The sequence below is a fragment of the Theropithecus gelada genome, chromosome 7b (genome assembly GCF_003255815.1).
Source record: "Theropithecus gelada isolate Dixy chromosome 7b, Tgel_1.0, whole genome shotgun sequence".
Taxonomy (NCBI): Eukaryota; Metazoa; Chordata; class Mammalia; order Primates; family Cercopithecidae; genus Theropithecus; species Theropithecus gelada.
The window spans coordinates 40,511,730-40,526,436 of NC_037675.1; the positions used below are offsets into that span (position 1 = coordinate 40,511,730).

Sequence of the window (14,707 nt, forward strand, 5' to 3'; positions counted from 1 at the left end):
AAAAAAAAAAAAAAAAAAAAAAAAAAAAAAAAAAAAAAAAGAAATATGCCATTCAAAGGAAACTGAAAAAAATTCTAATTGCAGCAACAAAATGGTAATAATCCCTTTACAGTATGGTACACAACACATGCACAAACTTTTCCTACATATGTAATGAGAGATATACTTTTAAAGCCAGAAGATTTGTGGGATTATCAAATTAATTCCTCTCCTGTTGTAGACAAAGAAATGGAAGTGACCTGTTTCAGACTACAACACTAGTTAAAGTACAGCAAGGTAGAGAACTGAGGTTTTAATTTCCACTTAGTGATGCTTCTTATAATTAAACCAGGTGCTTGAATACAATGGTTTTATTCAAGTGATAGGAAAAATTATAACTCACATATTTTAGAGCAGTATAGGATGAACATTTGCAAAAAACACTTTTAAGTACTTATTTTTCAATTCAAAATGAAAATTTATTAAGTGCTATGGAAAACAATAATTTAAAAGTTAGAAAAAACAACAAAAAAATGACAACTCAAGGGCAGCTTTCAAACGTATGGTGTTGAAACTAGATTACAGACCACATGGTAAAGCCACGAAAACTGCATGTAGCCTCCAAGTGGCACACTGTTTCAGATGGTAAAAAAGAGACTGAAAAGAACATCTAGGCAGCAATACTGGAACAGAACCTACTGGGCTGTGGTAATAAATAGATGCCTGATTTTGAGGCCAGGAGACTATACCAGTAATAAATAAGGGAATTGTGCTACATAATCCTTTTAATTAAGGTGAACTCAGTAACCTGGGTTTAATTTGTTTACTCATTCATTTATTTATTGTTGAATAGCAAGTGAACTAAAGAAATCAACAGGGTTATTTCCTGCAGAATGTCACAAATAACACTTGCTTAAAAAGACATGTAACAAAAAACACTGGAAAAATATTACAGTTGGCTAGAAAGTTTCTTCAATGTACTTTGATTCCCATGGTAATACTGATAGGATATAACCTATTTACTAGTCCCTATGTAAATCCTAAAATGTGTTGTGAAATATCACAAAGTCATAAACAGTGCTTGATAATCTTTCTAAAGCATGCAAAAGGCCATATACTATCATCAAAAGAGAATGAATTTCTTCTACTTAATTTTGTCCTTCTTTAACAGTATTTTAAAGTAATGAGTTCCAGATCTAGAGCTAAAGCACATCCTTAAGCACTTACAACTTAGAAACAGCCTACACACCGCTCTCCTACAATTTGCTTATTTAATTACTAAAATATGCATATTGTGTGGCAATGACATGAAAAGTTATGGTGGTTAAGTTCTAAATATCTGTGGGCTTATTAGATTCTTGGAATAGAAACAAAGGTTTTAAAAACAAGTTTGTTTTTAAAAATTAGATGATACCAAGGAATTACTGATAACTCCTGTTAAGGTATCAATGGTATTGTAGAAATGTCCATTACATAGAATGGACATAATTTTCAGACCTGCATACTTTAGTAAGGTAAAATGGCAATGATATCTGAGATTTGCTTTAAAATACTTCAGTAAACAAGAAAGCGACTGGGCGCCGTGGCTCACGCCTGTAATCCCAGCACTTTGGGAGGCCGAGGCGGGCGGATCACGAGGTCAGGAGATCAAGACCAACCTGGCTAACACAGTGAAACTCTGTCTCTAATGAAAATACAAAAAATTAGCTGGGCATGGTGGCAGGCGCCTGTAGTCCCAGCTACTCAGGAGGCTGAGGCAGGAGAATGGTGTGAACCCAGGAGGTAGAGCTTGCAGTGAGCCGAGACTGCACCACTGTACTCCAGCCTGGGGAACAGAGCGAAATTCCGTCTAAAAAAAAAAAAAAGGCAAGCAAGCAAACGTGGTAAAATCTTCAAATTACTGAATCTGGGTGATGGTATTAATGGGTGTTCATGTGTCTAGTTTTTGTGTGTCTTAAAAATTTCACAAGTAAAATTAGAAAACAACGCAGTCACTTCTCTAATTGTGTAACCCTAATAATTTCACTTAATTACTCTGTGCTTCAGTTTCACCATCTGTAAAATAGAAATAATAAAGAAGCCTAACTCCTAGAGTTGCTGAATACTGCTGTTAATATAGGAAAGCTAGCTTAGGATTTTAGGGGATGTCAAGAACACATCCACTCAGCCCTCTGAAGCATGGCACTATGAATGGGCATTACCCAGCCCTGTGACCCTGGTGGTGACTCCTGTGGTCTAGGTGTGGATTCTAATAGGACATTGGTATGAAGGTGGGTGGCTTAAGAAGGTGGGGTTAAGATCAAAGACTCTTGCCTCAGGTTACTATGTTTCCTCTTCTTTTCCTTGAACAAAAATTGTCCTTTTGAGGTTTTGAAAAGTAGGTTTCATTTCTGAAGTTACCAGCAACAGTTGAGTAACAAACCAGATTAAAAGGTAGCCCAACTCTGGCCCTTATTTCCTCCCTTTTTTTGGTTTAACTTAAGGAGTACACGTGATGAGCATCTTCATGGAAAAACATAATTACCTTGGTCTAGTGTCACAGGTGATTAGACCACTGATTTGGATGCAAAGAGAGGAAAAAATCCACATAGGGAATACCATCGGCTTCTTCCTTTCTCCTCAGCCCTACCACATATGGACTTCATATTGAGTCCACAGCTAATATGAAGGTTAGACCTAGGCAAATTTCAGGGAGTCATGAGTTTATATGAAGCAGAAAAGTGAAAGAGAAAAAAGAAGAAAAATGAAAATTTCAGGTGACCACAGCAACGAAGACCAGGAAGTTTCTGGGGGCAATTACACAGACTAAGCCAAATTTATATAACATGATATGAACAGAGCACTGCTGTACAAGTGCTTGGTGGTAAAGGAGTTAAACACCAAAGTAAGTTATGTTTTCAGATAATAAACTGTATCTAAGCCCTAGCTTTTTTTTGAGTACAAATCTCACACACACACACACACACACACACACACACAAACACGCACGAGTAAGAACAACCAAAAAGCAGAAAAATATTTTTAGATGTATTTAGGGAAAAGCAACTAGAAGGGCATTGTAATGTTAGAACATCATATCTAACTTTTTGTACTTTATTCCACTTCTAGAAAACCTCCAGCTAAAAATAAATACAGACCAGGCACAGTGGCTCACGCCTGTAATCTCCACACTTTGCGAGGCTGAGGCAGGTGGACTGCCTGAGCTCAGGAGTTTGAGATCGCCCTCGGCAACATGGTGAAACTCTGTCTTTACTAAAAACACAAAAATTAGTCGGCCTTGGTGACATGCGCCTGTAGTCTCAGCTACTCAGGAGACTGAGGCAGGAGAATTGCTTGAACCCGGGAGGCGGAGGTTGCAGTGAGCCAGTATTGCGCCACTGTGTTCCAGCCTGGGCGACAGAGCTAGACTCTATCTCCAATAAAACAATAAAACAAAAAACAAAGTAAGTACAGAATCAGACTACTCATGATTTCTGTTGCTCACACCCTGGTCTAAGCCACCATTACTTCTTGCCTGGATTACTGCAACAATCTCCTAACTCTGCTTATTGCTTCCACCCTTGCCCTACTACAAGCTATTCCTAACACATTATAGACAGACTGATCCTTTTGAAACGTCAGATCACATCACTGTCTTGGCTCAAAACCCTCTGATGGCACCTCATCTAAGAGTATAAGTCAAAGTCCTTACAAGAGTCTCACAAATACCTACAGATTTCCATATCACCTTCCCCCTTACCTGGCTGACCTCTTCGATATTTCATTGCTTTCCGTGCTGTGTCTTTTTCTTTTTTCACCCTTCATAAGAATTTATTACCAGGTAGAGTGTAAAACAATAAAGCTTCTAAATGCTGACATAAGAGAATATCTTTTTGACTTTGCAGATATTTTTCTAACGAAGTTTTTGTTTCAATAGAACACAAAAATCTCTACCAATAAAGGAACAAAATGATAAACTGGAATTTTTAAAATTAAGAACTTCTAAATATTAAAAAATGCTTAAGGCTTGCGTGGTGGCTCACGCCTGTAATCCTAGCACTTTGGGAAGCTGAGGCGGGTGGACCACAGGTCAGGAGTTTGAGACCAGCCTGGCCAACATAGTGAAACCCCGTCTCCACTAAAAATACAAAAATTAGCTGGGTGTGGTGGCACGTGCCTACAGTCCCAGTTACTTGGGAGGATGAGGCAGGACAATTGCTTAAACCTGGGAAGCGGAGGTTGCAGTGAGCCGAGACCACACCATTGCACTCCAGCCTGGGTGACAGAGTGAGACCCCATCTCAAAAAAAAAAAAAAAAAAGAGCTTAATATAATTAAAGAGAGAATATTGTAATAACTACAACTATCAAAGGACTCATTTAGGACATATAAAAAGTTACCGGAAAAATACAAATTAAAAGTACAATGTAATACACTTGAAATTAAAAACACTGACACTTGCTAACACGTTAGCAAGACTGGAAAAACTGGAACTCATATATATTACTGATGAGAGTATCAAATAGACAACTCATTTTGAAAAGTTTTTCGGTTATTTCTACTAAAGCTGAGTATATGTATATGTTATGATCCAGAAATTTCATTCCTAGTTATAAGTCCAATATGAATGACTACATTAATGCACTAAAAAGAAGTGCACAAGTATGTATATAGATAGCAGCAATGATCTACAAAAACTGGGAACAATTCATATGTCCATCAGCAATACAATAAATTACGGTCTACTCATCAATAAAAATTAATGAACAACTATTATTTTGAGGTCTCAGACATACAACATTGAGCAAAAGAGGTCAGACTCTAAAGATAACATACTGTATAATCTCACTTATATGAAGTCCAAAAAGAGGTAAAACTAACCCACAGTGTTAGAAGTCAGGATAATGGCTACCTTTGAAGTAAGGGAGTGGTAACTGGTAGGGGGCACAAAGGGAACTTCTAGGGCTCTAGCAATGTTCTATTTCTCTTTAAAAAATTACAACAACTTTTATTTTAGAATCAGGGGGTACATGTACAGGTTTGTTACAAAGGTATATTGTGTAATGCTGAGGTCTGAGGTAAAAATGAATCCATCACCCAGGTAGTGAGCATAGTATCCAACTGTTACCCTGCTGCCTCCCTCTCCACTCCTGTATTCCCCAGTGTCTACCGTTCCTATTTTTATAACTATGTGTACTCAGTGTTTAGCTCCTACTTGTAAGTGAGAACGTGTGGTATTTGGTTTTGTTTCTGTGTTAGCTTAGGATAATGGTTTTCACCATGCTGTCTTTAAAACATGGCAGTCGTACTTGCACTACAGAGCTACTCCACTTAGTGCTACTTCTGTCTGGAATCACTTGCTCCAAAGAGACACACGGCTTGCTCCCTCCCTACCTTCAAATACCACTTCAGCAGCTGAGACCCTCTTTAACTTCCCTATTTTAAATAGCAACACTCCTAAGTCCACCATTCCCATCTCCCTTCACTGCTTTATATTTCTTCGTAGCATATATTACCAACTGACATACTATAATTTCACTTAATGTGTTTTCTGTCTTCTTTTCCATAAGAAAAAGCTCTATGATGGCAGGGCCTTTTGATTATTGCTATATCTCCAAATACTAAAACAGGGTCTGGCATTCAAAAATATTTGTTGAATAGTATATTTACCTTAGTTCACAACAAAAATTAGTCTATTTAGCTACATCTCACACATCACAAATTTAGGGGGCAGACCAGTTTTCAGTTACATTATACATTAGGAATCCCTCTAAAACAATATATTTTCCCAGAAAACTAAAAATCCCCTTCTCAATTATTTCTTTGATGTAGTATATAGTACCAGCGGAAAACCGAAAAATGCAGCTACCTTATATTAGAGTTAATATAGCTAAGTCAAATTAGCTGTAGAAACAGAAAATAGAAACAAACAACTTAAGTCTGTATGTTAAGGCTGGGTGTGGTGACTCAGGTCTGTAATCCCAGCACTTTGGGAGGCCAAGGCAGGCCGATCATGAGTTTGGGAGATAGAGACCATCTTGGCCAATATGGTGAAACCCCATCTCTACTAAAAATACAAAAATTAGCTGGGCGTGGTGGCGCGTGCCTGTAATCCCCGCCACTTGGGAGGCTGAGGCAGGAGAATCACTTCAACCTGGGAGTGGGAGGTGGACGTGAGCCGAGATCGTGCCACCGCACTCTAGCCTGGTGACAGTGAGACTCCATCTCAAAAAAAATGTTTATTAAAATTCCACTGAAACGAGATATCTTATTTTCTGTGCTGCACAAGAATTTCCTTATGAATTAAACAACCATCACAATTTTTTATTGTCTTATTCTTCGTCTCGGACTCCTGTTGGGACTGTTTAGCACAATTGTGACCCAATGCTTGAGATTTCAGACCTGATGACCTTGTTCTCTCTTCTGTGGGTCAGAATTGGGGAACTTCATCTACGGTAGTAAATGTTGGTAAGTTTCTTTTCATTCCAGAGGATCCAAAATTATTTCTTTAATACATAGGAACAATAGAAAAATGCAAACTGCAGCCACCTTAGAGTTATTACAGCTAAGAAGAATTAAGTTATGGAAACATAAAAGAACATGGTTCTTTAAAAAGATGCTCTTAAAAACATTAAAATCTTTTCCAATGCCATAAAAGAGAACATGACATATTTTTTTTTTCCTTTTTTAAATTAATAAAAGCTAAAATAATCCCCCATCATTGCATGAAATTATCTCAGGCTGGTTCTATTCTTCTTAGTCCACTTTCAGTATCATGTTTTAACATCCACATTGTACTCTTTTAATAACATTATTTCCTTTCCTCACAAATGCTAATGCTCACAGCCAAATCAAATGAACACAAATAATTTAGAGATGTGTTGTCCAGTAGAGTTTTCTATGGATGGAAGTGTTCTATTCTATGTTGTACAATATACTAGTCACTAGCCACATGTGACTATTGAGCACTCGAAATGTGGCTAGTGCAACTAATGGGATCTTTAATTTTATTTATTTAAAATTTAAATAGCTATCTGTAGCTACTGGCTGCCATATCTGACAGTATAACATTAGAATCTAGAAATAAGTCACTGGCCTACAACAGTATTCCTTATTAGCTTTATTAGGACCCGTTAACCAGAAGTTATTTCTCAGAACTTACAATTCCATCTAAGAATTGCCATCCCCCAATCTAAGAATAACTACCATCCCCAAATCCCAAAGGTTACACACAAAAGGTATATTTAAATAAAACGAACACTTAAGGTTGTTATTTAACATGCTATTAAAAGATAATTTTAACAGTAATAAGGACAAGAAAATCGAGTGAGAAAGAAATGATGAAAAAATATTGTTTTTTCCTTTTCTCTTACTACTCATATCCAACTGTTAAGTACTCTGGGCTATACTTCCAAAATCCATCCGCTTTTTTTCATCTCTCCTGTCTCCATTGTAGTTCAAGCTACCATCATCTCTTGCTTAGATTACAGCAAAAAATCTTGCTTAGATTCCCAACCTGTCTCCCTACTTTCTCTCTTGGTCCTTAAGTCGCTCATAAAATGGCCAGGGTGATTGTCTTAAAATACAAATGATATCACATTATTCTTGTCCTTAAAAGTTTTTTCAGTGACTTCTTCTATGCTTAGAATATATTCCAAACTTCATTAAATAAGCCTACCTAAACCTAATCCTTCCTTCCTTCTGCTTCTCAGAACTCATCATGGCACCATTTTCATCCTCACTTGCCACAGCCCTCTCACACTTTCTTTTCTACTGCTCAAACAGACCAAAGATTTGTCTGGCTAAAGACCTTCGTGCTTACTGTTTCTTGTGTGTGGAATGCTATTTGCTCAGATCTTCAGATGGACAACTCTTGTCATTCATGTTGCAGCTCAAATATCCTTCTCAAAAAAGGTTTCCCCTGACACTTTACCTAATGTTGCCACCTAGTCACTATTACATCCTTCTGTTTTATTTTCAGATTTTATTTTCACAACCTGAAATAATCTTTCTTTCTTTTGTCTACTTGTTTCTTTCTTTCTTCCTCCTTTAGAATGACTCCATGAGAACAGGAAGCATGTCTTCCCTGCTTGGCACACAGTACGCTCTCAATAATTGGAGGAAAAAAACCATAGATTTTCTACAACTATCATTTTAGCTCCTAAATAAACTGATCGAGTTTGGTGAACTCTCCCAAGGCTGCCTCAGAACTAACAAATTAAAATGGAGATGTTTAATCATTCCACTCAAAAGTTGCTTAACAGCCTCATTTAACACAGTCAAAAAATTTTAACTTTTTTTTCCCTTGAGTTTTAACCTATTCCATCTATCAGTTGCCAATACAGCTGTGGAATAAAAAGTCCTAAAACCTCTCAAAACAGCCTTCCAGGAGGTTAGTTTCTTTAGCCTTCCTTCTCAATAACTTTGAGGCTATCCCTAAGGAAACTTTTTGTCAGTTTTTAGGTAAGGAGTCTGCTGGGAATGCAGTGCTACAGGAAACTAATTCTTGAACAGGGCAGACTGGTCACAGGGCCAGTATATTTTAATATATTTATTCTGTAAATCGGCTTTTTAAAGTAAATAATGAAACAAAGTAAGCTCTCAGAAATGAAACATTGTTATACATATTTATTATGCTACCACAGGAGAAATATTTCAAGAAAAATAAGGCTAAAAATTGTTGGAGATAACACCTTCAAGGCATTTTCTACCATCTTAGGTAGTAATCTGAAATGTCCAAAGAATTTTTAACTCATTTTAAAATGCATTTTTAGGCAGGGCACAGGGGATCACACCTGTAATCTGGGAGGCAGAAGTGGGTTGATCATATGAGGTCAGGCATTACAGACCAGCCTGGGCAACACAGTGAGACCCTGTCTTTACACAAAATTAAAAAAAATATATACCAGCCAGGCATAGTGGTGCATGCCTGTAGTCCTAGCTACTAAGGAGGCTGGGGTGGGTGGATCATTTGAGCCCAGGCATTTGAGGCTGCAGTGAGCTATGATCATGATTGCTCCATCCTGAGTCACAGAGCAAGATTCTGTCTCAGAATATTTTTAAATGGTTTTATTATTGTTTCCTGGTAGGAAACAACACAAAGGTAAGATTCTCCTTCACTGCGCCTGCCAAATCAACAAGACCCAAATCTAAGCATTATTAATAGATCCTGTTTTACTTACAGGGTATATAAGCAGACAGAGTCGTGAAATGGTCAATTTACATACAAGCAGTTAGAGCTATACCCAGAATATTAAAAAGAAAATCAATCTTATACAAAATTTCTCTGGTCTGTTACAATATGCATTCTTTTTTTAAAATTTTTTGAGATGGAGTCTGGCTCTGTCACCCAGGATGGGGTGTACTAGCATGATCTCCACTCACTGCAACTTCCGCCTCCCGAGTTCAAGCGATTCTACTGCCTCAGCTTCCTGAGTAGCTGGGATTACAGGTGTGCACTGCCACACCCGGTTAATTTTTGTATTTTTAATAGAGATGGGGTTTTGCCACGTTGACTAGGCTGGTCTCGAACTCCTGACCTCAAGTGATCCACCCGCCTCGGCCTCCCAAAGTGCTGGCATTACAGGTGTGAGCCACCACCCCTGGCCAACAACACGAATTCTTAAAAAAAAAAAAAAAAAAAAAAGTAGTGCCCCCTAATAGCATTTCACCCAAGAAGAGTTTATGTAAAACATTTATACAGTCCATAAAAGCACAAACCAGATGAAGACAATGTGCCTGTGGCTATTGTTCAGGTATTTTTAGTGACTGAGTCCATTACCCATTATCATAAATCTCACCATGAACTCGTTTTTCCTAAGGAGTCTGAAATACAGCATTTCAATGGGCAGTACTCAACCTGACAACTGGTTTAAATGCTAAAAATGCATTTATAGATTTGTTGTTTTGCACTTCTAGGTACGATTTCTTATAGAATGACTGCAGAAGAAATTCAGCCTATGTGACCTAAAATACAGTTGAATGAGTACTTACTACCTTTCTGTTCTTACTTTTCATGAAGAAGACAGGTATCCTAGTGCCCTGTAGAGAAGCAATTTCCGAAACGTGAAGGACTGTGTTTTACCCTCAAAGCGGCACTTCTGCACCTTCTTTATCCTTATTAGTTGTTCCTAAAACCTAAGATACAGGTATGGCAACTATAATCACTGTGAGAATACATGTACATATATAACCCAGGAATCAAGCAAAACAAAACACCAATTGTCCTCTCTGAAGATCAGTACCCTTGAAAAGTTCCCACAATTCAAGTTTATACTTTCAGTTATTTTCCTGAGGGACATGAAAATAACTGGAACAAAACAAAATAACAGTCTGAATTGTATGAACTGTATAAAGGAATTCAGCACAAAGCCTGGAAGCAGAATGCTTATGATCTGGTATGATTCACACCCCCTCTTTTCTACTTATAGAATGGCAGAGATCATAAAGCAAAACCATTGTAAATTTAACTCGGAATATAAAGAGCAATGTCAAATGTCCCAAGTCTATAGTTTAAGGATTATAGAAAGAAATAATAGGCTTTACCAGTCACTGAATAAACAACCTGGTTTAAAACATTTTCGGATTTGTTAAAATTTAAAGGAAACTAGTCCTATTTATGGATTTAATATTCATATTAACTTTTCCAATATCACTGGAGTATCTCAAAACACTTTCAACAATAAAGATGAGATTAACTTATTTCCAAACATATGAATAGAATTTTTAAAAACTCTTTGATGTATCACTAGTACAAACAACATGCAATTACACTACACTTTGAGACACACAGAATGAATATGCTACCAAAGCAGCACAACATACAGCACCATGCTAATAGTAGATGACAAGCAAACCTTAAAATTAGGGATGACAGGTGTGATGTTTTTGCATAGGAGCGATAGCTGACCCAGAAAGGCAGGCATGGGTGGCCTTAGAGAGAAGCAGATTGGGATGCTAATAAAAATTGTAGGGGTAAGGAAGAGAAGGACAGGAGAATTAAGCTACAAAGATGTGAAATACCTCCATTTTGCCTATGTGTTATCCACCCATCCAACCAACCAGTTACTAAAATACTAAAAAGGAACTAGACACTGCTCAAGGCTTGTTCTTACTTGGGTCAAAGGCACATACATTGTTTGGATGGTTGCATAAAAATGCAATTTGATCTCAGTACAGAAAAATCTAATTGGTACTCACTCACTGAATTCACCCTCAACCTTGGTCTCATTAGTAAGTGCTCACTGACTGCAACTTCGCAACTTTTAGGTCAGTTGGTCCTCTAGCCATACATTCAACTCTGAGAAAGTCTCTAACCTAATCAAGATCTGTTTTTAGCTTCAATGGCCTCTCCTGCCAGATAAAACCAAAGTAACGAAATGGAATGTCTTGTGAAAAGCTGGGGAAACACACACAGGCAACTGGAATAATGGAGCCATATCCCAGATACAACTTGGAGCTATATGCTTATCTCTTGACTTCTGGATTAAGACACAGAATAATGGTGCATATATATATATATATAACCTTATATCTATATATCTCTATATATATGTCTCCCAGCATTAAACCAGGGACTGCTTTTAACCTTGTTCAACATAATCTTCAGTATATTTACTGCAAAAGGACACACTTTTGGAGAAAACCAATGTCATACAGCAATGTGCAAATCACTTGATCCTACAAAGGGTCAGTTTCCTTTCTATAAAACAGGGATATTAATCATTGCCCTGCCTTACAGTGTCACTGAGAGGCTCAAATAACACAGTGAATGTGAAACTGCTGAAGTGTTTTTACTATGTAAGGTGCTCCTTTTGTGAACTTCTAAACTTTCTTCTAATAAGAGTGTTACTGTAAGGTTCTTTAGAATATCCATATACAGAAGATCTAAATTAATAGGGTTTTGGAGGTGGCGATGGAGAAAAATGACGATTGGAAGGGATACTGGGTCAGAACATAAGGTGTTGGTTCCAGAATTACAGGGAAGTCCTGATGCAAAACCAGAAGTTATGTGCTTACCCTTTGCAGACCCTGGCCAACTCCCTCGCTGCCCGCCCCCCTCCTCCGCCCGACTGTTACTTTTAAGTGAACTACTGGGGACAAGTTGAGTGTGGGGGTGTATGGGGAGGGTCTTTCAACCCTGAAGATCAACTTCTTCCCCAATCCCTTTAACAAACACTCCTCCTTCTCTTACGGCCTTGTTCAGTTAGCCGAAACTATTTCTGGTAAGAAAACGGCTGTTACAAAATTTCTTTTAGGCAGCGTCCTATGAGTACTCCTTCCCCCACAATGAACTATTTCTAACAGACAGATTCAGAGTCAGAAAATCGTGTTATGTGTATGTTTTGTTTCTTCCAAGGCTCACCCACAGGCCTCACCCTCCCAGCCTTAACTCTCCCATCTATAAAATGAGAAATGACGGCGCCTGTCAGCTCCATCCCACGGCCACCGAGAGGATGAATGACTGCCTAGAAGGCGCCAGAAGTGGTGTCTGTTAAACACCCAGTCCACCACTGTTTATAAAGTATCATGATGAGTCCCGTTATGCCCTTCCGCTCAAGGAAACCGCCTGGTTAAAACCAACACTCTCCGTCACTGAAGAAGGCAACGCAGAAGTTGGCCGGGTGCGTATTACGCACAGAATCTGTGTCGGGGTGCGGGAACGGAGCCACCCCCGTTACAGGGCGGGGCGGGGCTCACGACATGCCTACCTGTTGTTCCGGATGCTGACCAGGACGCAAAGCACCAGCTCCAAGTAGGTGCGCAGCACTTCCAGCCAACGAGCAGAAAGCTGCAGGGCCTCGACTTCCTCCCCTCCAGTCCCGGTGTCCGCGCCACCTCCGTCTCCTGGGCCGCCGCCGCTCAGGTAGTTCTCCGCGGCGAATTCAACACGCAGCTCCCGCACGAACCAGCCGCACTTGCGCATGAGGAATTCCAGCCGAGGCTGCTCCGCGGGCGAGACGCGGAGGCAGATGCGGAGCTGGGGCCAGAGGGCCGGATAGAAGAGGCACTCACGCCAGTGCGAGCAGGAGGCCGAGGCCCGCAGCCGGTCGGGCGCCGGCAGAAAGGAGAAGATGTGCACGATCAGCTCGCTGGGCAGCGACGCAGCGCCCGCCGCCTGCCCGCACAGAGCCATCCGGCCCCGTCGCCGGGTGCCGGCTTCCGGCCGCCCGCGCAGTACCCGGAGCAGCCCCCGCAGCCGTCGCAGCTGCTGCAGCCGCAGCCGCCGCCACCGCGCCACCCGGGCGGCCCCGGCTCGGGTTCGAGCTCCCGGCGGTCGGGGCTGCGGCACTGACAAGAACAACAACATCAATGACAAGGAAGAAGGGGGCGGAACCGTCGTGGGTCTCGGCGGAACCAACTAGAGCACAAGTTGTGGAGAGGGGGAAAGGCCTCTGCGGGCGTGGCCTGCCGGAGCCAGCCTCTGTCCTCTCAAACTCTACTCACGTGCGTCCGAGGCTGGCACACTGAATAACTGCAATGCCCTCCCTCCTAAAGTTCAGTGGCCCGGAAGCCTCAAGACATACTGTAAGGGAAAGGCAGCCATCCCTGCGCCAGTCGGGGGAGACAGAGAAGTGGTAGGAGCTGAGCTTGACGTCGCCTCAGGTGGGAGGAGTCCGGCGCGCACCGGCGCGACTTCCGGAAGAGGGGAGCGCCCGATTGCCTGTAGGGACGGGAGACGTGGCACGTGATCTGTGACGCACGCAGGCCGCGGGGCGGGGCGGCACTGGGCGGGGTGGAACCAGCACTTGGCGCCCCTTACGCCTTAGGGCGGCCGCTGCGCCCAGTCACATACGTAAGTCGGTGAATTTTGGCGCTCCGTGGATGGAGGTGGCGGTACTCTGGCTTATTGCGAGAGGTCGTCACGCTTCTCTGTAAAACGTTTCTCAGTTTGGGCTGAGGACCCTGAGCCAAAGTGGCGGAATGCAGGGTCTTTCTCGGCCATCCCACCTGCCCAAAGTAGGGTTAAGAATTCCTGAGATTGCGCTGCTGAGAGGGAGCAGGCGGACAGGCTGGCTAACCCCGGCGGGCTGTGCGGGGAGGGGAGGCGTGGGGCGTGGCAGAGGCCGCGAGTGGACCTGCCTCGTCGGTCCGACCACGAAGGTGGACTTTCGCGCACTCGCTAGTGTGTGGGGAAGCAGTGAGGACAGCGTCACCCTTTGGATTCAAAGGGAGAGAAAAAAAATTGGCAAATGGTTTTGAGATCCGCAGGTTGTTACCAGCCTCTTCTCCAGGGCATGAGGAAGGGTCTCTGTTCCCAGGGCTGAGATTTAAGGCTCTTATTGAAGAGAAGTTCACAGTGATGACAGAGCTTTGATTTTCTTTTTCTTCTTTGTTTTTTTTTGCCTGTTACCCCTAACTTAGGTTGTCTAAATCATGTCCCTAACTTCACCACAGCCTACCTGCGAAGTAAACTCTGGTTGCAAAGAGTGGTGAAGTCAGAAAGGATTAAGTGACTTTATGTAATAATCGAGGGTTGCTGCTTTAGGGAGGCTGCCTCTTTATGTAATAATTGAGGGTTGCTTTAGGGAGGCTGTGATTTTGGAACAGCCTGGTTCTTTTGTGGTAAACACCAAGACTTTTTTTTTGTTGTTGTTTTAAGGGGCGGATAATTTAATAGGCAAGAAAGAAGGAAGAAGTAGGAAGGAAGAAGCTCCCCTCTACAGAGACAGACGGAGGGGGGGGCTCCAAAGCCGGAAGACGAGACCCCCCCCCCGCCGCGTTCTAGATGTTCTTAACCCTTTGAGGGC

At 41.3% G+C, this 14,707-nt stretch overlaps 1 protein-coding gene across 1 annotated transcript in view; it reads right to left on the minus strand.

The window, feature by feature from the left end:
• FBXO33 (F-box protein 33) overlaps positions 1 to 13,603 on the minus strand; it is a 32,523-nt gene extending 18,920 nt beyond the window's left edge. Inside the window, exon 1 of the mRNA XM_025393006.1 lies at positions 12,668 to 13,603. Within this exon, the coding sequence (XP_025248791.1) occupies positions 12,668 to 13,266 (599 nt within the window). The 5' untranslated portion in view covers positions 13,267 to 13,603. The remainder of the gene's footprint in view (positions 1 to 12,667) is intronic.
• Positions 13,604 to 14,707: the final 1,104 nt, after the last annotated feature.